Below are 23446 nucleotides of genomic sequence, written 5' to 3' on the forward strand. Positions count from 1 at the left end.
ATCGACATCATTGGCCCTTTTAGTTGCTTACCTAAGCAAGAAGCTTTTGGTATTGTACTTATAGACTACTATTCCAAGTGGCCAGAAGTTAAAATGGTTAAGGAGGTTACTTCTCGTCATGTGATAGAGTTTTTAGATGAGGTATTTTGCAGGGAAGGGATTCCTCAGGAAGTCGTGACCGACAATGGTCCGCAATTTGTGAGCAAGGAAATGGAAGATTTCTTTGTAAAATGTGGTATCATCCATAGGAGGATTGCTGTTTTCCACCCTGAAGCAAATGGCCAGGTTGAGCGTTTCAACCGTGTCGTTAAGGAAGCCATACAACTCTCTATCAAAGGAAATTTAAATTGGAAAAATGCTTTGCAATCTATGTTGTTAGCTTACAGGACTTCCCCAAACTCAGTGACTTTGGTCACTCCTTTCGAACTTTTACGTGGACGGAAGCCCAGCACCAAGTTAGTCCCTTGGTGGCTTAAAAAGAATTTAGTTGGGTCTGAAAATTGTTTAAAGGTAGATTTTGAGGCTGTTCAACACAGGGTCCAGTTATACAAGGACAAGATGAAACATGACTTAGCCAAAAGAATTGGTTCTACCTCCTCTCGTTCTATTAAGGTGGGAGATTCTGTCCGCATTAAAAAGAAGGAGGGTGTTAGTAAGGGTTTACCTGTTTGGTCTAGTCCAAAAAGGGTTATAGAAGTATTTAGAAATGCGGTCAGGGTCGATGGAGGCTCTGTGTGGAATCTGAGCAGAGTTTCTTTGTTTAATGGACCTAATCAATCAGCGGATGATTTGGACAGCAATGTTTTTTTTGATTTGGAGGAACAGGGAGACCATGGGAAATCTTTTCGTGCAGAAGGTGATCCTAACGATATTAGGGCCACTTGTTCTTATCGTTTACCAGAATCTTCTCCTGACAATGCTAGAGACATTAGAGCTACTCGCTCTCATCGTTTACCTGTTCGGTTTGATGATTTTGTAATGAACTGATTTTTTTTTTTTTGTGTTTTTTTTTTGTGTTTTTTTTTAAGGGGGGAAGGTGTGTTGGGATTGTACATATGTTTTCACGAGCCATGTCACGAGAATTCAGCTGTGTCTGGAGGCTCGTGACAAGGTCGTGCCTGTGGGGATATTGTAATGTTTCAAACTTGCAGAATGTTACAGTTAGCAGAGTGTCTCGTTAATCGGCATTACTGACTGGAACTCCGTTACTGAAGGACCACAATAAACTTGGTCTACTTTCAACTTCCTTTCGTGTGGTTTCTGACTTTCCTACACTGAGAGGCAGTCACATTTTGAAATTAATTTCTAGAAACTCTTCGGAAGCTTATCTTGATGTCGAGGTTTTACAGGTATTGTTCGGGTGCCGAAAGCTTCAGTTTAGAAAGATAAGCGTAAATCTCACTTCCGATCCGGACATAACATTTACATACCGTGGCTCTGTTTTGAATTTGGCATTAATTAACGAAGCCTCTTTTATTCATTCATTCCTTTGTTCACTGACGGACCTGATATTACTACATTATTCACTCACTAATTGAATTACTAATTTATTAACTCATCACCGTATTTAAAACTAAAGGCACCCTTTCATTAGTTTAGTAGCGTTTCCACTTACCGATTCACTTACGAACGTATTCGCTCAATAATTCACGTAATACATGTTTCACTTTACATGAACACAATACATTCAAGCGTTACCACATTTTACATTTTTCATTTTATTTATTTAATAAGGTTTTTGTGGAAGCCTCCAATCACAATGGGCGAACTATATCTGTGTGATGATCAAATAAAGAAAGGAGACACTTGACAGCATTTAAAAGCCTCAGGTAGAGATGAGCAAAGATATCGAATGAAGAGACTGATTTGAGATGTCTAACCAGCAGATTTGTGTCGTGGGAAGTCTGGCAGCCAACTGACTGAACTCTAGCCATTAGACAGCCTTACCGGGTACATTTGCTAGTTCAACTTTTCCATGTTTTCTCTGTAGTTGATTTAAGGCCTTAGAACTTCACGTAAAACACCTTCACTCACTAATTCAAATAAATGCATCTTCATAAGTTCACTTAAAACAATCCACGTAAGAACGCGTTCACTCCCTAATTCAATTAACACATTCTCTTGTTTAATACTGGTTTGCTTTCCAGTTGACCTAGCCTGCTCATTCAGGAACCATGGGTTTCTTTGCTAATACTCTTAACATCATGCTCAGTCATACCCTCATCCAGTTGCTTACTCATGATCTCACTAATTCACACATAAACCTTCCGACTCGCAGTTTCACAAACTCATTCACCGTCCTACATAGTCCACTCCCTTATTCGTTCATTTGTTGATTTGCTAAGTAACTCACCCTGTTAGTAAGTCACCTAATCACTAAACGTATCCACTCACTAATGTATTTACTTACTAGCTCTCTTACTGACGTGCTCCTTCTACCTCACTTAACAGCTGACTCGTTAACGCCTCCACATAGTGAGAGGTTTGTTAGGAAGTGATCCCGAGGGTCATTCAGATGCAGATGCATTCACTCAATCAAGTATCCCTCATACAGCGCATCTCCTTGCCAATTGACTTGAGAACTCCTGACCTCCCTGTAGTAGCCATCCCCTGGCTTACTAACTCATGCACCTATGTTCTTGAGTTTTGTACTGATTGCATTGGGTGAACTGCAAACCGAATTGTCTGAAGGTACTTCTAAATGCCACTGTTGTGATTGCGTTGTGGCATCATAGTTCGCAATGTGGCGCTGTTGTGGAAACGACCAAATGGGTACAGCATCAGTTCAAGTTTCAAGTGGTATTTATAGGGCATGAAAAGTTAGGTTTTGTGGTTAACCTTGATCAATTTGCTAGCCGCCTTACTCCATCCAGATCTCAGCATCTCCAAACCGATGAGTATGAGTAGTACAGCCAAGGATGGCTTGGTCATTAACGAAGAAGACGCGGAGGTGATGGTCTTGGGATAGCTCTAAAATGTAGTGTATAGCCAAGGACCCAGTGAGTAGTACAGCCAAGGATGGCTTAGTCATTAGCGAAGAAGAATGGGTAGGGATGGTGTTGGGGTGGTTCTAAAATGCAGTGTATGGAAGGCTGTGCCGGTGAACATCTTTGAGAGGACGTGGCAGGACCAGATGGCTAGGGGGTAGAGGCTCAGGATTGTGCACACATTTGGGATGGAGGCGTTCTCTTAGTTCACCCTCCTTGGCAGTAACTCATTTGCGGCGGATAAGATGCTTTTTAATGAATTTTATTTCTCTGATCCTTTGGGAAGTAGACTAGCGATGGAGAGAGATGTTCTTGTAATCCTGAATGCAGAGTTTATATTCTGGTCTTACATTTTACTTTTGACTTATATATATCTCTCTATCGGAACCGAAAGGTCAAGACCTCATAAGCCTCACGCCCAGCAAACAGCAATAGCCTCGAAATAATCAGGAATCTAGAAATGGATGACAGGGAAGGCGATTTATTCAATAAAGGTGACGCGTTTCGCTCTATACGAGAGCTTGTTCACACAACCATATAGGTGGTGCCTATCAGACGACAGAGTAGATCTTTAAAAGGGACATCTGGTGAATGATTTCACAATAGGTTTCCAAACCCAAACCTATCTCATCAAACCAAGCAACATTCTAGAATGACTCTTGTTGGTGATTATTACTAATGCGGGGCTAGATAATGAGAATTGTGTCTTTTTTTAGACCTGGACAAAATGTTTATTATGCCATCGTAATCAGAGTAATTTTGTTAATTCTGTGTTACTTTTGTGATGTGAAAATACCGATAGTATGCAAAAAAGCGTGTTTGATTAATTTAGGTCAAAAAACGTCTACCAAGCAGAGGCTGAGGTAGGCAGGGAAAGATATTCCAAAGATGTATTAATTTGATCAAAACAGTTCCCGTACTTTTTATATAAAAATAACTGTGCCCGAATGGTTAATATGCCGCAGGTTGAAAGGGCAGAACAAGGGACTCCTCTGCCTTAGAATGAGAAAACAAGCATTGGAAATGCAATAGGTCTCGCATTAGAAAAGTTGGAGTTATTGGTCTTGTATATGACATATTTTATTTATTTGTTGGTTTTTAAAATTGCTAAATTGATGGCTTTGTCATTTACAATGCCAATAGTTATAACTTTCGCGAATGTGACACCTATAGCATTTGGAATGCAACATGTTTTGTATTTACGTGACTTAGATAGCAGCTCTGGTCGTTAGGCCACATCTCTAGAGAGCAGGAGAGTGCAGCAGGGGAGAGAAGCACAGCAATGCAATAGGTCTCGCATTAGGAAAGTTTGAGCTATTGGTATTGTAAAGGACACATTTTTTATTTATGTGCTTGTTTTGAAAATAGCGAATTAATAGCTTTGTTATTTACAATGCCAATAGTTTTATCTTTCGCAAATGTGACACCTATTGTAACACAATATGTGTTGTGAGGGTGAGTGAGGGTGAGGGGTTGAGGGTGAGTGAGGGTGAGGGGTTGAGGGTGAGTGAGGGTGAGGGGTTGAGGGTGAGTGAGGGTGAGGGGTTGAGGGGGAGGGGTCGAGGGTGAGGGGTTGAGGGTGAGTGAGGGTGAGTGAGGGTGAGGGTGGGTGAGGGTGAGTGAGGGTGAGGGGTTGAGGGTGAGTGAGGGGTTGAGGGTGAGTGAGGGTGAGGGTGAGTGAGGGTGAGGGGTTGAGGGTGAGTGAGGGTGAGGGTGAGTGAGGGTGGGTGAGGGTGAGGCTGAGGGGTTGAGGGTGAGTGAGAGTGAGGGTGAGGCTGAGGGGTTGAGGGTGAGTGAGGGTGAGTGAGGGTGAGTGAGGGTGAGTGAGGGGTTGAGGGTGAGGGGCTGAGTGAGGGTGAGGGTGAGGGGTTGAGGGTGAGTGAGGGTGAGTGAGGGTGAGTAAGGGTGAGGGTGAGTGAGGGTGAGAGGGTGAGTGAGGGTGAGTGAGTGAGGGTGAGTGAGTGAGGGTGAGTGAGGGTGAGTGAGTGAGGGCGAGCGAGTGAGGGCGAGTGAGGGCGAGTGAGGGTGAGAGGTTGAGGGTGAGTGAGGGTGAGGGTGGGTGAGGGTGAGTGAGGGTGAGGGGTTGAGGGTGAGTGAGGGTGAGGGTGGGTGAGGGTGAGGGTGAGTGAGGGTGAGGGGTTGAGGGTGAGTGAGGGTGAGGGATTGAGGGTGAGGGGTTGAGGGTGAGGGTGAGTGAGGGTGAGGGGTTGAGGGTGAGTGAGGGTGAGTGAGGATGAAGGGTTGAGGATGGGTGAGTGAGGGTGAGTGTGAGTGAGGGTGAGGGGTTGAGGGTGAGTGAGGGTGAGGGGTTGAGGGTGAGTGAGGGTGAGTGTGAGTGAGGGTGAGGGGTTGAGGGTGAGTGAGGGTGAGGGGTTGAGGGTGAGTGAGGGTGAGGGGTTGAGGGTGAGTGAGGGTGAGGGTGAGTTAGGGTGAGGGGTTGAGGGTGGGTGAGGGTGAGGGTGAGTTAGGGTGAGGGGTTGAGGGTGGGTGAGGATGAGTGAGAGTGAGGGTGAGTGAGGAGTTGAGGGTGAGGGGTTGAGGGTGAGTGAGGGTGAGGGGTTGAGGGTGAGTGAGGGTGAGGGGTTGAGGGTGAGTGAGGGTGAGGGTGAGTGAGGGTGAGGGGTTGAGGGTGAGTGAGGGTGAGGGGCTGAGGGTGAGTGAGGGTGAGGGGTTGAGGGTGAGTGAGGGTGAGGGTGGGTGAGGGGTTGAGGGTGAGTGAGGGTAAGGGTGAGTGAGGGTGAGGGGTTGAGGGTGAGTGAGGGTGAGTGAGGGGTTGAGGGTGAGGGGTTGAGGGTGAGTGAGGGTGAGGGTGAGGGGTTGAGGGTGAGGGGTTGAGGGTGAGTGAGGGTGAGGGGTTGAGGGTGAGTGAGGGTGAGGGGTTGAGGGTGAGTGAGGGTGAGGGTGAGTGAGGGTGAGGGGTTGAGGGTGAGTGAGGGTGAGGGTGAGGGAGGGTGAGTGAGGGTGAGAGGGTGAGTGAGGGTGAGTGAGGGTGAGTGAGGGTGAGGGTGAGGGAGGGTGAGGGAGGGTGAGGGGTTGAGGGTGAGTGAGGGTGAGGGTGAGTGAGGGTGAGGGTGAGTGAGGGTGAGGGGTTGAGGTTGAGGGTGAGTGAGGGTGAGTGAGGGTGAGGGTGAGGGTGAGGGTGAGGGGTTGAGGGTGAGTGAGGGTGAGGGGTTGAGGGTGAGTGAGGGTGAGGGTGAGGGTACATGCTTTTCACTTTCTTCAAAGGTTGTCCGTGCATCAAGGGTAGTTGACTGAACTTTAAGTATAATAATTGTACGTACTCTTCGGTGGCATTGAGCTCACACCCTCGAATGGTCTTCGGTAGTATTGTTTCCTGTAGAATTCTATTTCCTGCTTATAAAGCGCATGTCTCGGTCAGTATCAGCAAAGTGGTATGTGCATGTGAAAGTCGGAGAGTTGGAGGCGGTTAAGGAAATGCAGAACATTCTGCAAAAGTAATGGGAAACCATTTTTATCTTGAAACTGTTTTTAACCGACAGTCTTTTATTCCTAATCATAGATGAGTGGGAGTAATACAGGGACTGGAGCAGCAGTGCCTCCGTTTGGATTGGTGTGGCAGGCAGGAGAAAGTCAGGAGAGGGAGGAGAGGGAGGAGGGGGAACTGCTTGCGAAATGAAATTAAAAGCGGCCGGGCGGGAAATGCTCTCGGTAGCATTCGTTTGAAGTGTGAAGCAGGGGGCGGGAGCAGCCTTTGATGTGCGGATAATTAGGGGAGGAGCAGCCAGGAGATCCAAGCTGGGGAACAGATGGCTGGCGATTTGGTGCTGTGCACGCGCATTTTAGGTCAATGCGCTTGCGCATTGACCTAAAAGCAATGGGCACAGCACCAAATCGCCCAGTTAGTTTAACTCTGGTTAAAGCCCTATATCCTCGCAAGCTCGATGCGCACGCGCATCGAATAGCGAGACCTAAAAATAGGAGAAGATATATTACAATGGGCTCAGATTAATACCAGAGTCAGTTGTGCTGAATAGTTAATTTGAGAGACTGTTTTGGGTAGAAAGGGGGAAGGGACTCCGAGATGAGGTTGACCCTGTGACCCTTATTTTTGGTCATATGTAATGTTTCTGTGCCATGCCATAGGAAAAGGCTGGGGTCCTTGTGTCTTAAAGAAAGGAGAGAAAAATGTGTATATGCTCTTTAGGCAAGAGATACTATGCAGAAAGGGTCAGACTAGCCACTATGACATTTCTTTTGAGGGCTGCAAGTTAAGAATGCTATTGCCTCTACCGGGCTGGTTCAACAAGAGGTTGGGTTGGAATTCCTGACTGATCTCATAGGTTTAAGACCACTAATGGCCTGGAGATCTATCTGGGCCAAGGGGGAAACTGGTTTTACCAGGAGAATCATTCAAGACTGACTCCGATTGGATAAATATAGTCTGATCCCATGGCTTAATTACGTCATAACATCATTTAGGGATGCATTCGATTTGAATGTTTTTTTGGACCCCGCTAGTGCCACTGATATTTCAAAAAAAGAGCTTAAACATGTCTATCTGGGGGCTAAAGCCAAATTGCGTAGGGATGCCACTTGCCTGTATGTAACACATCAATTTTATCACTCTAATAATCAGGCAAGCTTCGGCTTTTCTAAGTATTTAAAAGTGGTTACCAAGCAATCCCACCAGTATGTCCTTACCAGACTACGATTAGGTATTGTCCAATCTGGTGGCTTTCCCCCTGATAAAAAAGTATACATCAGCCCCCTGCCCATGTGATGGGACTTCGAAGCAGAGCACCGAGCACTTTTTGCTTCTTTGTCCTTTGTATTTGTATCTCCGTATTGCCTACCTTAAACCGCTTTTTAAAAAATATTCTGTGTCAACTGTTAAAACTGCTATGAGGCTTTTATTTGCTCTTGACGAACCAGATGTGTGTTTTTTTACAGCGGTATTTATTTTGAAATCTGTGTCAGTCAGGAAAAGTATGGCCTTTTTAACCTAACAGCGAATGCATTGTTTCCAGTAAAATGAACAGCCCCTGCCTATTCTGCTGCCCCTCTCTTTTATTGATTGTATGACTTAATATTTCACCAATTGCTTTGTACTATTGATGTATTATATGTGCTTTTATGATTGTTTTTTTCAAATGATCGAATAAAGCTTTTGAAATGAAATGAATGCTTAATTTAAGCTGGTGGCTGCAGGTGGGCCCAACTTAATCTAGTCATTATAGTTGCCTTGGCCTTGACTCAACAGGACCTTACTCGCTAACATCGACTTTGCGTGCCTTGCACAAGCTGTTTTGTATACCTGATTGATGTATTGGATAACTATCTACTTTGGCATAAGTAACCTCGCTTTGTTGTAAAGCGCTCAGATATCCGCAAGGGTCTTGTTCGCGCTCTATAAAACTTTCAAAATAAATAAATAAAACTGTAAAACAGAACAAAAGAGAGAAAGGCATCAAGGGTCGGTGGTAGAAGGAGGAAGGGAAATATGGAAAACAGTGAAAAGGGAGAAAGCAAAGATGAGAAAGAACCTGTAAGAGTGAGAATGTGAATGGAGAATATGTTGGTGGATGAAAGAGCCAGGAGCTGAACTCGAGTAGACAGCCTTGGTATTCAACAACACAGCTCCCACCACAGATTCCCTCACTACCACCCTTTAAAAGTGTCCTTCAAGTCTTTCTCAGATGTATTTAATTAGTTATATAGCGCCACTCAAACTAGTGTAGGGTGTCCAGAGCACTTTACATCATACACACTACACCGAAACAATCAATCATTGGTGTGTAAATCAGTGTAGAGCAAATTTTACATAAGACCGAGGACTACAAGGTGTAGGAGTCAATGTCATCCATACTTATACACTGTATAGTTGAAAAGTGCTTGGTCTAGAGAAGCACAAACTCAGAATTTAAAACGTAAACACTATGGTTGGGGGTTCTCTTTATTAATCAGAACTGGTTCTATCCAAATGAATCAATGTTCCAATATTAGGATTTCATGCGGCGCTTTGATGATGGTTATAGCTCACTGTTCTATGTTAGGATTGTAACTTATAAAGTGACAAAATAATATCTCACACAAAAGCAGTAACCTACTGACCTGTTTACATTATATGTACTTAGTGATCTGCATGATACAAGTTCTTTGCAGCAGGCACATTAACCCACTGTGGCTACCTTACATGTGTGATAACTTCCGATCTCTCTCAATGAAGAACATTAATCACCAGAGTTATCTTGACATTTTTATTGTTGCCTGAAAATTGCTGGAGACCAGGAATGCAGCAGCAGGTACTTTTCAAATCATAATGCATTTGCAAGCACTACTCCCCCAGCCAAAGTCAGCGATCTTTGTTTAGCTGGTGTATGAAGATGCAAGATTATATACATGTTTTTTTTTCACATTTGGTCCAATTACTATGTGAATGTAAACAACAACAAAGCATACTTGCAAACTAGGACTACATGCCTACTACCTTTCTCAATATTTCACTTCATAACTTCAATTGTATTTATTTAACCGTCCTACGGTCTCTCTCATACAATGGGTGATTTGTATAGAGTCACTGGAAAGTCCACAAGGTTGTATTTGCCACCCACCCCACCCCACCCCACCACACCCCACCACACACACACACACCAGAATGTTAGTGTATCATACGCATTCAACAACAAGTGGGGAGGGTCTGAGGGCAAGTTTACCGACCAACCAGATATAAGCCCCTTAACTCAATATATCACAACAAAAAATACCTGGGGGTCAAAGAAAAAGGAAAGTTTGACAGTAAGAACCACTGGACCCAATGCACACAGAACAGTGTCAGTGAGAAGTGATAGTTAGCAAATGGTCAAGTCGAGACTCAAGAGTACAAGGAGAAAAAGGAGAAAAATATTGTTCTGATGGGAACAATATTTTTCTCCTTGTACTCTTGAGTCTCGACTTGACCATTTGCTAACTATCACTTCTCACTGACACTGTTCTGTGTGCATTGGGTCCAGTGGTTCTTACTGTCAAACTTTCCTTTTTCTTTGACCCCCAGGTATTTTTTGTTGTGATATAGTGTATCATACGCCCCTGTTGCCAAGGGTCATTATATGAGGAGTGTCACACAAACCATACCTATAGCTTTTTTAACCAAATCTTAACTTGCGGACTATTGCTGACTAAATGCCAAAGACTGTCAGAACGGTAAAGAAAAGACCGACACGACATGGGACACTTCAGCTGGTACTAGTACCCCTGGGCCGTGCTATGCTCGCTGTCAATGTGCACTCCGAGTTTCACGGTCATGTGCTCCCTGGAAAGGTAGTAGTTGCAGTTCGGATGAGTACTTACAAATTTGGAGCCCTTCCTGTCCTGCTCCTCGCTGCCGGGGGTTTGCAGGCCGCGCTTCCTGGAATGTTTGGGTTCCCTGCTGCGTCCTGGAGGGGGAGACGACTCCCTGGAGCCCGAGGGCCTGCGGACGTCCATTACAAGGCACAGGCACCTGAGGCGCAGGCCAGACTACGCCAAAGCAGCTTATCGCTAGCCAGGAATTAGCTCGTGGGATCCTCTTAAATCAGTTGACAGCAGCCGAGACTGTCCTGCGCACTCTGATCGCGCGCCTTCACCTGCGGCTCCTTACGCCACAAAGCTTAGAAAACACTCAAGTTCTCCCAACTGTCAGCTGGGGCCCAAAGGGGCTCCTAGCCAGCTCCGCTCCCCAAATCCAAAAGTTCCCGCCGATCTGGGAACGCCTCTTCCGCACTTCCAACCAATGGCAGAGCGTGGTCCGCCCTTTGCTTCTCCCGCGAAAGCACAGAGACTGAGATGAGTCGCGTCATTGCCCATAGGCCACCGCCCCACAGAGGCTGCCTTCAGCCGAAGGAGGTGAATCATAGCTCAACACACCGATAAGGTATGTGGGCGTGGCCACCACGGACATCGGACATGTTAGAGTCAGGCCAGGCGTTATTTACATGCAGTGGTCTTTATGTTCAATCTGAGAAACTAGTCGATCCTAGCCTGACCTCAACTTCCTAATTGAAGTCAAAACAAATCATGTTTTATTTTTGTCTTGGTTAACTTTTTTTATTTAAACTCTGCTATGTTTTATTCTAGATCTTTCTCTTTTCGTGTTCCCAAATATAGACATGGATGCGTGACTGATAGGATTGCCACTAGCTGGTACTTTACCATACTTGCCTGTATTTTTAGATCCATGGTAGTACAAGTCACGTTTAAAGTACTCGCATGGGTGTCTTTGTATGTGACGCGGGCTGCATAACCAAAAGCTGCCTACGGACATAATAAGCAAAGCAACAACGGTGATTGGCCCATGCTGCCGTTTTTGCTGGGGTGCACGACGCACCGTGCAGTTCAAATGATGGCGGACCAGAGAGGGAGCATATCTTCAAGGAGTTCTAGCTCCTGATTGGCTGTTGAAATAAACTCTGAATAGAAACCTGTGGTGCGCGCGCACCAGAGAGGAGCCGACTCGGGAATCGAAACCAGTGGTGCGCGCGCACCAGAGGAGCGGGGGTAAGGGAGCGCGAAGACGCCGAGACAAGGTAGGTGATGTGTGTGTAAGGGGGAGTTCTCTGTGTATGTGTGTGCGTGCGTGTGTGTGTGTGTATGCGGGGGGGGCTGTATGTGTGTTTGCACATGTTGTTAACAGCCTGCCGGAATCGGAACGCGTGTTGACGCGCGCGACCTGATCCCGGCAGGCTGCTGCTGCGTGCGCGTGACAGTCTGTTGTCCTCTCCCCTTGAGTCCCTGAAAACCGGAATGATAGCAATAGTCTCGCTCTGCGACAGCAGGCCTTTGGCCTGCAATCGCAGGGCGAGACCTAAAAAGGACTGACCGCTAAAGACAGCCTTCTCTGCAGGGTGCCTGCTACCTGTAAGAAATGTAAACATGTGCATTTGGTTGATCTTCAAATCTAAAGGCTTCTTGAGAGCCAACATAGCCTTGAATTGCTACCAAAAAACATGCATTTCCCACAGATACATTTAAGTTGCATTCTTTTTCATTTAAGGTGTGTGCATTCTATTTTATATGCAGCTGCCTGTAGGTGAAAGGTTGACAAAATAGTTACAGAATATTTTGCTGTGTTAGCCACGCCTCTGACCCCATCCCCACACTCGCTGGTCACGCCCCCATTATACTCAGAATCCATCAGCCTGATTCATCAAGCCGAAATCGGCTCGCAAAGGGCCAGATTCTGAGAATCTGGCCCTTTGCGAGCGCTATTTTTGCATTTAAGATTCATCATCCCAAATGCAAAAATCGGTATTAGCGATTTCGCTATATTGCGAGGAATTACATTTAAGGAATCTCTATTTGAGATTCCTTAAATGCAATTCATCATCCATTTAAAATTTGCGAATTTGCAATTTCGGCCCGCTATTTACCGCAAGGTCAAACCTCGTGGTAAATAGCGAAAACTCAGAAAAATGCTTTTAAAAGCATTTTTATGAGTTGCATGTTGCACACACACATGTCCTTTGGACATGTGTGTGCGCAACACCTGTTTAAATTAGCATTTAAGGGGTGCTACAGGGTGTCCTCTGAACACCCCTGGCACCCTTTAAATCGCTATCTTATTTGCGATTAGCTAATTGCTAATCGCAAATAAGGAATACTCCCCATTCATTCCTATGGGCCTTTTGGCCCATAGGAATGAATGGGGAGTTATTCCTTATTTGCGATTAGCAATTTGCTAATCGCAAATAAGGAATCTGTAGGAATCGCATTTAATTTTGCTATTCCTACATGAATCCCGTTTTGCGAGTCTGTAATAGCGATTCCTTATGATTCGCTATTTCAGACTCGCAAAACGGGTCTTTCATGAATCTGGCCGCAAGTTCCCATACTTTGCGTTATGCACTTCGACCGCTGCTACCACGAGCACAGAAACAGAGCGCGAGTGACTGCTCGCTGCTGCTCTTCCTGTTCTGTTGCATTTCACATGTTTTTTAGTGCAAAAGTCATCCCCAGGTTCATTTTGGAGATAAGGGTGCATTTTGCCTTAAGAAAGTAGCACTAAATGCAGTCACACTCACACGTATCTCTTGTGTAATTTTGCTGTAACTTCACGTAATCACACTGCAGCAAATTACAAATTGTACACACCTCTAGTTTTCTTCTCTTCATTGGATGGTGCTGTAGGTTGTGTCAGTGAAGTGCTGCCAGTGTTAAGGTGATGTGGGCTTTCTTCCTGCGTATTATGGTCAGTCGGGGACTTGTCAGGGAATGCTAATGAGGTGGGCATCACCACTGCCCAGGGTTGTGTGTTGCATCCATGCATGCCTGAACAACGCGGTCATAACAACTACCGCTTCTTAACCAGGAATGCCTTTACCACGCATGCCTTTACAACGAATCTAGTTGGAATGGCAAATTTGGTAAACGCATATGCGTGGTTAAGGTTCTGCTAAAACCCAGCCACCTGCCCTGAGTACGACCCCAGGCCTAAAAATACCCCTGCCCCCTGCCCTGAATCCTAAAACCGAACCCCAGCCCAAAATACGAACCCCACCCAGCCCAAATTACACCCCAACCCCCATGCCGTGAGTCCTAAAACCGAACCCCAGCCCAAAATACGAACCCCACCCAGCCCTAATTACACCCCAACCCCCATGCCCTGAGTCCTAAAACCGAACCCCAGCCCAAAATACGACCCCCGCCCAGCCCTAATTACACCCCAACCCATATGCCCGAGTCCTAAAACCGAACCCCAGCCCAAAATACGAACCCCACCCAGCCCTAATTACACCCCAACCCCCATGCCCTGAGTCCTAAAACCGAACCCCAGCCCAAAATACGAACCCCACCCAGCCTTAATTACACCCCAACCCCCATGCCCTGAGTCCTAAAACCTGGCCCCCAGACTTGAAATTGAACCGACCCCCCCTGCCCTGAGCCCTAAAACCTTCGCCCCAGAAGTTGACCAACCCCTCCCCGCCTGAGACCTATAACCTTCACCAGGACTAAAAAAAACACCACAGCCCCCGCCCTGAACCCTAAAGCTTCCCTGCCTTAAAAAGTACCCTATCCTCCATCTTTAAGCCATAAAACACGGCCCTGCAAACTACCCAGCCTCCTGCCCACCCTGAGGCCATAAACCGGCGTCCCCGCCATTTTAAGTACCCTGACCTGCCGCCCTGAGCCCTAAAACCTTCAAAAGCTCCCCAACATAAATAATACAAAATTTAATAAAGTTGCCAGACATAAATAATTTAAAAAAAACTCCCCAACATACAATAAACAAATAGTACTCATCAAGCCGTTCCTCGTCCGGGCAGGAAGTCACCTCCGAACTCCACCCAGTCCGACCCTCTGCCCGAGGCTAGAGCGCTAACTACCACTAACGTCTAAACCACGCATATGCTTGGTAAAGACATATGCGTGGTTTAGACGTGCGCAGTTCCACCTGCATTGTTTAGCCAGGCATTGTTTAGACCTCGTGGTTTAGGCTGTTTCTCATTTCACAGTGGTTATTAAAACTTTCAAAGCAGGTACAGTTTCATTGCCCAGGGAGAGATTGTTGTACCAGACACTTAGAGGTTTTTAAACATTTTTATTATTGTTTTTATTGGTATTCATCAGTACATTCAAATCAACAAAACAGCAGTTCCAATTAAACTGTGGCTTGGGGAGGGATAAAGATGGGGAAGGAAAAATAGGGAAGTGAAAGTTATCAGAGGTAGGGTGCGGGAATAGAGTATCCACACATCTGGAATGCACCGTATAGCATTATATATTACCAATTGTACACCAATAAAACTTGTTAAGCCACATCAAAAACAAACATGCAGTGTAGACACTCAGAGTTTTCATTGTGATGTGAGTTCTATTGGATAGTTTGTTGATGCTAAAGTGTTTGTTCCCATCCAGCTGTGGTGTTAGCTCGTCTCATTGTATGTCAGAGGCCTCTGCTGGAGCTGGGCTTGTTTGCAGCTGTTGGTGATAGGAATGAACTCTGCCTTAATGGCGTTTAGTTTCAGGGAAGCACTTGGTGGGAGTGAAGCAGTCTGGGGCCTGATCGTGCTGTTGCCTGTTAAGACTTTTATGTGGTGTGTGTGTGTGTGTGTGTGTGTGTGGAGCCAGATTTTCCTCATGTAACAGAATTTTTCCCCCAAAACAATTTCCACCCAGTTAGAGCATTCCGCATGGGGCAATGGGTCAGCCAACTTTACTCTGAGTGACTGCACAAAGCCCTTGCACATTGTTTACATCCGACTAAAAATAGTTCCTTGCTTTTCAATGACAAAACTGGTTCAAAGTATGCTTTGTTTTATTTCTGTTTGTGAACTTCAAATACTGGCTATTTAATTTGCATACACTTTCGTTGACCCGATAGGTGATTATTTATTTTCTGTCTCCTTTTTAAATTTGTTGGGATAAAGTCTTCAAGTGACAGTAACATTATAGGTGCCTGCATGCTGAGTGTTCCGATTGGTGACTATTTATTCTTGTCTGTTTTACAGATAAAACTTTATAAAAGCATGGGATAACTCAAATGCTTTGTATTTAAAAAACATTAGTAAAGCGCCCACCTCAGTGAATGTGTTTCTTTTTATTCACATTTCAAATTGCAAGCGTATCCCGTTTAGATTTAGATGGCTGCATGATTTTTGTTTCATTTTCTTTTGTGGCATATCTTGCATTGGAAAAATCAATCATCTCACCTGCGAAGGCCAGACCTGTTGACTTTGTCCATGCGTATTTAAAGGGGTCAGATATATTTCCTAGCATTGTATCTCTAACAATCACCAACACTAGGCGCCCTAAAGTGTTGTTTGTTTGATTACGTGTTCCTGTCTTCTGAGTTGTATTGTCACATCATTCACCAAACGGCCCCTTCACACCCATCCCTTACTAACAAGGGGCTTTCACTGACTTGTACCTTCACTAGTTCATGCCCTCACTAACTCGACCACTTTGAACCACAAACCCATCCATAGCCCACTGAGGTCTGTGACCTTCTTCCCTCATTCGTCTATTCAGTCCCTAGTTCTTAACCTTGTTTAAACGAGGCGGTCATTGGCCTATTTATTCACTGACTCATTTGAAGACACGTTCATTTGCTCTATGCCAGCGTTCCATGAGCTTCTAAGCGCTTTCCTCTATATGGTCTGTTTTCTCGCCTTTACTTCTGCCATCATTTTCGTTTTATATCTCCACACTCATTTCCCTAATAACTGTGGTTAAGAAAAAGAGCCCCAGAAGAGAGCAGTGGGTATATAACCTATATGGGATACCATATATTGCAACCAATAAGTCAGGAGTAGTTGCTGGCCCTTACCTGCGCTGCAGCTTAGCCTGTCCTGCCCACCCCATGTTTCAGCAGCAGCAGTGTCGAGCTGTAGAGTTGAAACCCCTAGTTAACGAGGTTGAACTGACCAAAAACCTGGCTTTGTAACATGCACCTAACTGCTATGGAGACTGCCTTGGGTTTCCCTCAGGAAGTTGTGTCTGACAGTGATACAAACTTCATATCTGCATATATACAGTCAACGTGGAAGTAGTGTGAAGTTATTTACACGTTCTACACCCATTATTATCCACAAATCATACACTCTCTCTCTCTCTCGCTCTCTCTCTCTCTCTCTCTCTTTATCTCATGACGCCTTATGTTATAGAAAATAGACTACATATATTACGAGCATAGGCAGTGATATAGTTCCATATACATTAAAACAAGAAGTGGCTGTGTGTTTTCAACAAAGTTTTTTTAAACAGCTGCAGGAGAAAAATAATTTTGATTATAGAATGCTAATGGAGAAAAATATTTAATCTACATGGAAGAGGGAAATGGGGGGGTTTAGTTACTCAACAGTTTCTGATCATTGGTTGAACAGAATTTCATGAAAGTCAGAAAACATTTGAAGTCTCTCCTGGGATTCAGTTTAAGATCCGAGGCAGGCACTGCTCGAAGGGCAGCAGTCTACACACGCATTTGCTGTAGTTTACAGGTCTGCCAGGGACACAATGCACCCCGGACTGATGCAAAATGTATTTTATTGAGCCCCCTATCTGCACATGACATCTGCAAGACCGCATCAGACCCATGCTGAAGTGATGGAATAATATGCCTAATTACTTTTGAAGACCCTGGGCACCACTCCATTCCACTGTTTTGATGCTCACTGTGTCATTACAGACACAGAGCAAGCATGTGAAGATCAGTCTAGGTTCTTCCCAGAAGTACTAGTCTCACACACTACTAGTATCCGTCTCCTCCGAATTGGAACTCAAATACCCACAGACATGTTTTGACTTTTTTTGGCCACATCTTGAGATGCAGCTTGGATCCAGATGTGGGAACGAAAGATGGACACCTCATTCGCCACCAAACCTCTGCAGGTGGTGGCGCGCAATGTACACATTGTGATAGCACATCATCCTGAGAAGTACATCACTCAGAACACATCACACTTCAAACACCTACCTTGCCACTCACCAGCTCCTGACGCTACCATGGAGGCGACCAAACCTCCAGGTTTGGCTCCGGAGCCTGGGACTCAGTTGCCTGATGAGGGTGGACCTCGATCACGTCAGATCACCTGAGCTGGTAGACAAGCGTGAGCTCCTCGCAGACTGATTGAGGAGATGTTGAGTGATGTCTACCACTTATTCATTAACAAAGGGGGAGATGTAGCATATTGATGCCATGCGCACTGTGGCCCTCATGGTTCTGGGTGGACTCTTAACAGGAACTATGTGATATGCGGGGGAGGTGTTATGGGGTAGTTATGGGAGTATGATGTAATGGTCAGAGTACGAAGGAACATTGGGAATATAGATATGCTCAACCGCAGCTCCAGTGTGTGGCGTAATCGGTCTGCCTGCTCTAGGGCTGGGGAAGACGATACATCTATCATCCCATTCCACCATTTTTTTTGCTCACTAGATCATTACAGACACAGAGCAAGCATGTGCAGATCAGGCTTGGCCCTTCCCAGAGGTACTAGTCTCGCACACTACTAGGATTAGTCTCCTCTGAATTGTAACTCAAATAATCATAGACACGTTTTGGCCTTTTTTGGCCACCTAATGAGAGGCAGCTTTAATCCCGGTGGGGTGGGGTGGGGGGGGAGGCGAACACCCTAGGGACCCAGATCTTGTCATATTTGTGCCACCTAGGGCAGGGCAACTAACCAAAACACAGTGGTGAATAGCCAAAAGTATCTACAGCCACCCTGGCTCTCCTTTCCTTTCCCTTTCTTTAAAAGTTAATTTTTATGACATTTATAAAGTGCTCTACGGGTCGACTACTTTCAAACTCTACAGAAATAACCCATGAGACATTTTCACATCCACATGCTCTTGGAATGTGAATTGAAGGCTGTGAAGCCGATTGCCCCTTAAGGAAATCTGGAGTTCTGAAAGCTCTGGGCCTTTGAAAGGCATGCAGCACAGCCAGGCCTGCAAGTGAGTCAGCCTCTGCCTTGCACCTCTCTGCCTTTCAGTCTTCCACTGTAAAATGACATTTTTGTGGGATTAATTTGGATGAAAGGGGCGCCTGTTTTTTGTTACAAATAGCACATGCATTAATCCACAGTGTCAACTAAACCAGTTTACCTTGACTTGCCAAGTGCATAAAATATACTTCAGGCTAGTGAAGTGCACGGTGTTCTTTGTTATTTAAGACTGATTAAAGATACTTTCATGAGAAATTGTTACTAAGTTCCCATTCCTCTTCTACTTGTCCCAAAGGTGAAGTAAATGTCACACCTAGCTGACATTGCAATAGAGTAGTCAATAAAGTGTGCCCTTTTTACTTGTCAAATAAACAAATATGTGTGCATGCTAGAAAGCTATCAAGAATTTGGGTTGCACTTACCTGGCTAACATCAAAACCATTTTCCAAGCATGTTTTTCAAGATAAATGGCTCCCAAAAGGGAAGAATGCTAGAGCCCTGCCGTTTCCTATATAGTACCTCCAAATGACTCCAAAAGTAGTCGTTTCCTGTGTATCATGGGCTGTGTCATCACCTCATCTCTTCATTTGTCACCAAGAAGGCCAATTACAGTGTCCCCTTGCTTTCCAGGTGGTTGCCTTGGTGATGGACGTTTTCACTGACGTGGACCTCTTCAGCGACATCTTGGATGTGGCTGCCAGGCGAGTCCCTGTTTACATCCTGCTGGACCATATGAATTCACACCTCTTCATGGAGATGGCGGCCAAGTGTCGGGTCAACCTTAACTACGCAGAGGTAAGCGACACTTTTTGCAGAGGATTTCCAGACTTGTCTCTAGTGGGTCCTCATGGTATGATGCCTGTGGGCAATGTGTGGACATTTTAAACAATACTTTTACCAATTAGTGCTATCGGTGAACTCTGCAGCATAGAAGTCACAAACTGAATACACAGGGTATACGTTTCGGCGCAAATTGCTGCTAGGGTTCCCCTGTTATATCTGTGCATCTTATGGTGGTGGAGCCAGTGCACCATCATGGCGTGTTGTTTGTTAGGCACACTGGTGCATAGGAGGTGGCCTTCTAACCATTTTGAAATGCCTCCAGATGGTTCACATGAGCTCCTCAATGGTGGGCCAGCGACTTTAACAGAATGTGTCAAAAACAAAGGATTTCTTATATCTTTCCTTTTGGCTTAGTTTTCTGGAAAGAAGGAAACATATTAGCAATGCCTTCAGGGCAATGTAAAGCTGTAGTACCTGAAAACGATACTCATTGCTCTGGATATAGTGTTGGGGTGATATGATCCCAATTCCTGATACAGTTGATTGGTTGACCTAGGAGAGTACATGGGCTTGCATTGCCCTTACAAAGTACTTTTAGAGTAGCAATATTGAGTGTTTTCTCAGTGGCCCTACTGAAGCTAAACATGGGATTGTCATGTTTTTCTGAGATTTGAGTTAACGGTTGAGTCAACAATTATTTCAAGAAATATGGTTGTTTGGTTGACGCCTGGTGTGCTTGAGAACAGGCACATGTATTTTGAGTGTGGGTTTCATGATAGTGCCATTGGGCTCTGCCCCCATCATGGGGATTCTAGTCATTTTGTCAATGCAAAGACGTCTGTTTTTCAGGTGTTTATTGGATGGCTGGGTGTAAAAGTCATGTCTTCTGGGACCCATCCTGTACGTGTGCTGTGTGTCCTTGCCCTGGTTTTACACTGTATGACTACAACGTGGTGAGCTAGAGGGCGGTGAACAAAGTACTTTTGTGTTAGGCAGTGATGGCTTTGAGAGTTGGTGGGAATTGTGGAGCCGATTTTTGTTCAAATTCTATCAATGTTGGTGGACAAGAAATGGGAGTGAAACAAACATCTGGTGCAAACTCACTGCAAGTTGGCCAACTCAGCCTTCATCACTTTTTTGTGTACTTTAGTGAAATCGGCACCGGCAGCTCAAGTGTTCAGCACTGGATGTGGGTTTCTAAGAAAGGTTATAGGCCCTCTGCATTTATCATTATTTTTTCATTAGTTAAGCATTGGCAGTAGCAATGGAGCTTCGAGATCCCTCAGTGGTGCAGGTGCTTCTTGCTTTGCCTCTGCAGGTAACCCAGCAGGGTCCTAGCTTTTCCCACTTGCAGAGTTTGAAATAAGAGGTAACCTTACAGCTGGGTGTTTCAAATTAGAAATTGCAGTTTTTAGGTCTGGGTTTTGAAAGAAGGCATGTCATCTGTCTCTTTCATCTATTTGCTTTCTTTAACCACCCTCTTTCAGCCATTGGCCTGGCATATTGTCAGTCACGCTTTTGCTCAGCTTTTGAGCTCTTACCTACTGGTATTGGCTGTGTGAGTGTATCCTTCCACATCCACTTGAGTGCTTGCACTGAACTGCATGAGGGACTATTTACAATTGTAGGCCTCTCAGCAGGCTATCTCCACTCTGTCTGGCTTTAATGTGCCAACGCTGCATGCGTTAGAGCATTACACCAAGACCTATTGGCTTGACCCATGTTTGTTCTAGATATATGACCTTCCTTTACAACTTCTCCAAGAGGCTTCTTTTATAGGTCACCTTGTTTCTGAAAAGATCTCTGGTCTGTGTCCACATTCTCTCCCTCTAGCAGTCATCCTAGTCAAACCCATCGGAACCTCGGGTGAGTGGGACTGGAAGCGTGTGGAGCCCAGCTGTAATTTAAGGTAGCAACAATGTGTGGTGGCTGAAAGCCTGAACCATCTTGTGCATTATACTCTGGTGCATTCCATTCGATCATTTTTTAACTCATCTGTGCCATTCCAGGAAGGAACCTGCCATGGCAAACTCATCGCAGCCTTGTTGGGCTTCATGAGTCAGGCGCACCTTGATGGCGGTTGAGCAAGCGTGTTTGTATCTAATTTAAAGAGCAGCAACCTAGCACCAGAGAGCAGCCCAAGAGGAGGGGGAAACAGCAGACAAGAAGGACACCACAAGAGTGGGCTGCAGGGGAGTGGCTGGGAAGCAGAGCCTGGCCGGGGTGAGGCTTACAGTGATGGGTGCATGAGGCGGTGGCATGGCCGTAGTAGCTGAGAGGAAAGGGGATAGAGACTGGGTATATTCTGAAGTAGTCCAGTTAGGGTGCACCAAAGAGCACTGAGGTGTTTCAAAGCACCGTTTTCAGCTGTTTCCAGAAATGTGCGTGCCACATCTGGACCCAGATGGATTTTCAGACAAATGGAGCATTGGAGACTTGATGTCTCATCGTCTTGCTGCAGTTTATGGTCTGGAGCCTGGCAGTGCTGCTGCATAGTAGGGTGCTTGAGTGACCAATATGTTGCTGTGTAAGTGATGCGGGAGGGCAGTGAGAGCGGAGGAGTGCTCTGAAAGTAGCGGTGACTGTGTCATATTTCCTTCAACTTTTCATTTGACAAGCTCCAGCATGAAGGGCATTCTTCGAGGGAGCCAGGTGTGCTTCGGGAATGCCTACTTCAGTGGTGGCTGGTGGATTTTCAAAGTGGTGCGGCGAAATTTTGTAACCGAGTATAATGAGCTATCAAGCCTGCAATGCAAAAGTTGGGTGTAGTGGTGTCCTCCAAACCCCCCCCCCCCATTTTGAAAGAAAATGGATTTAAATAGTGGATTTTACAACACATATACTCAAACAGCCGGATCTCAATATCTAGTATGACACCTCAGTGAGTGACAATGAAGGTCTGGGCGAAATGTAAGTTAAATCACTGTAATTCATGTAAATTTGAAAATGTTGTGCCAAGCTTGTCATGCAAAATTTCTGAAACTTTATCTATCTATCTATCTATCTATCTATCTATCTATCTATCTGTCTGTCTGTCTGTCTGTCTGTCTGTCTGTCTGTCTGTCTGTCTGTCTGTCTGTCTATATTTCTGCTCAGATCTACATCTGACACTCTCTTTATAACTATCTCTCTTAACCATCTATGCATCTCTGCCTTAGTCTATCCATGTGCATCCAAATGATATCTTCCTATGTGTGACTCAACCTCCCTGGCTCTGTCTTCTGATAACTGCTTCTGTCTGTTTCTGCCTTTGTCTTCCACTATCTGTCCTTAGCACATTTATTTCTATGTATTCATCTGCCTGTGTCTCTGTCTGTCATTGCTATAGCTGTCGCCACTCTCTGTCATGATCTGTGCCTCTCTTTGTGCATGTCTCTCTGTTGTTTTCTGTAACTCTGTCCCTCTTGCTGGCCCTCGGTGTCTTCCTTTCTCTCATCGCGCCCCTCATTCCTCCCACTGTACCCTACCTCTGCATCACTTGATATAAGTACCTGTTTGGCTCTCACTATGCCCCAGCATTTGTAGGGACCGGAATCCATTGTATGCAAACAAGAACACTCATCTGACTCTTTAGATACATTATATTTTGACCAATATATGTATTCTTTTTAGGTCTCGCCTAGGCAGCGCTTGCGCTGTCTCTTCGAGACATGTTGTATTCAGATATGTGGATAAAGCTTCACTTACTTCCCACCCATCTTTTTAAATGGCTCCTGGCCTTTGTAAACGGTGGCTTTTCACTGGTCATTAGGCTTTGTTGTCCCTCCTTAGTACCTCCTTGTCTCTTCTTGTAACCTTCCATGAGGACCCCCCCTGTTACATGTGTTGTTACGCCCTAGGTTTTAATCACAGCCTCAAGGCACTACTTTCTTAAAGGCCTTCAGACAGGACACTCACTTAGTCCTAAACTAGATTGGCAGTGATCACTTAACTTGCTAGCACATCTCACCGTTATATTAGGCCTTCTATAAATTTCCCTTCATCAGCTCCACATAGTGTACAACCTATACTGGAATTAATATAATAATTATTTTATCACAGTTCAAGCTACTAATTGTATACATGGACATAGCTATTTGAATGTAGTCCTGGTACTGTCTTGCAACCAATGCATTATGGGTAGGATAGATTTACCATATCTTCAAAGTTTATGATGCTCACTAGTGACTTCTAGGCACAGCATGTGCTACTGCACCTAGACAAGTAGTGCTGGTGACTTGCTCGCTAGGGACATCTAGGCCCAGCTTGCTGTACTGCACCTACCACATCTCATTTATACTAGACCTTCTATACATT

General features: G+C 45.2%; 1 protein-coding gene across 2 annotated transcripts in view; it reads left to right on the forward strand.

Annotated features, from left to right (window-relative positions):
• Window positions 1–23446, forward strand: part of LOC147724853 (protein FAM83H-like) — a 241160-nt gene that overhangs the window by 144495 nt on the left and 73219 nt on the right. For both annotated transcript variants that reach the window (XM_086966347.1, XM_086966346.1), the window contains exon 3: window positions 18998–19162. In XM_086966347.1, coding sequence (XP_086822473.1) covers window positions 18998–19162 — 165 coding nt within the window. The remainder of the gene's footprint in view (window positions 1–18997; window positions 19163–23446) is intronic.

Source organism: Lissotriton vulgaris, chromosome 4_1, assembly GCF_964263255.1.
Source record: "Lissotriton vulgaris chromosome 4_1, aLisVul1.2, whole genome shotgun sequence".
Lineage (NCBI taxonomy): Eukaryota > Metazoa > Chordata > Amphibia > Caudata > Salamandridae > Lissotriton > Lissotriton vulgaris.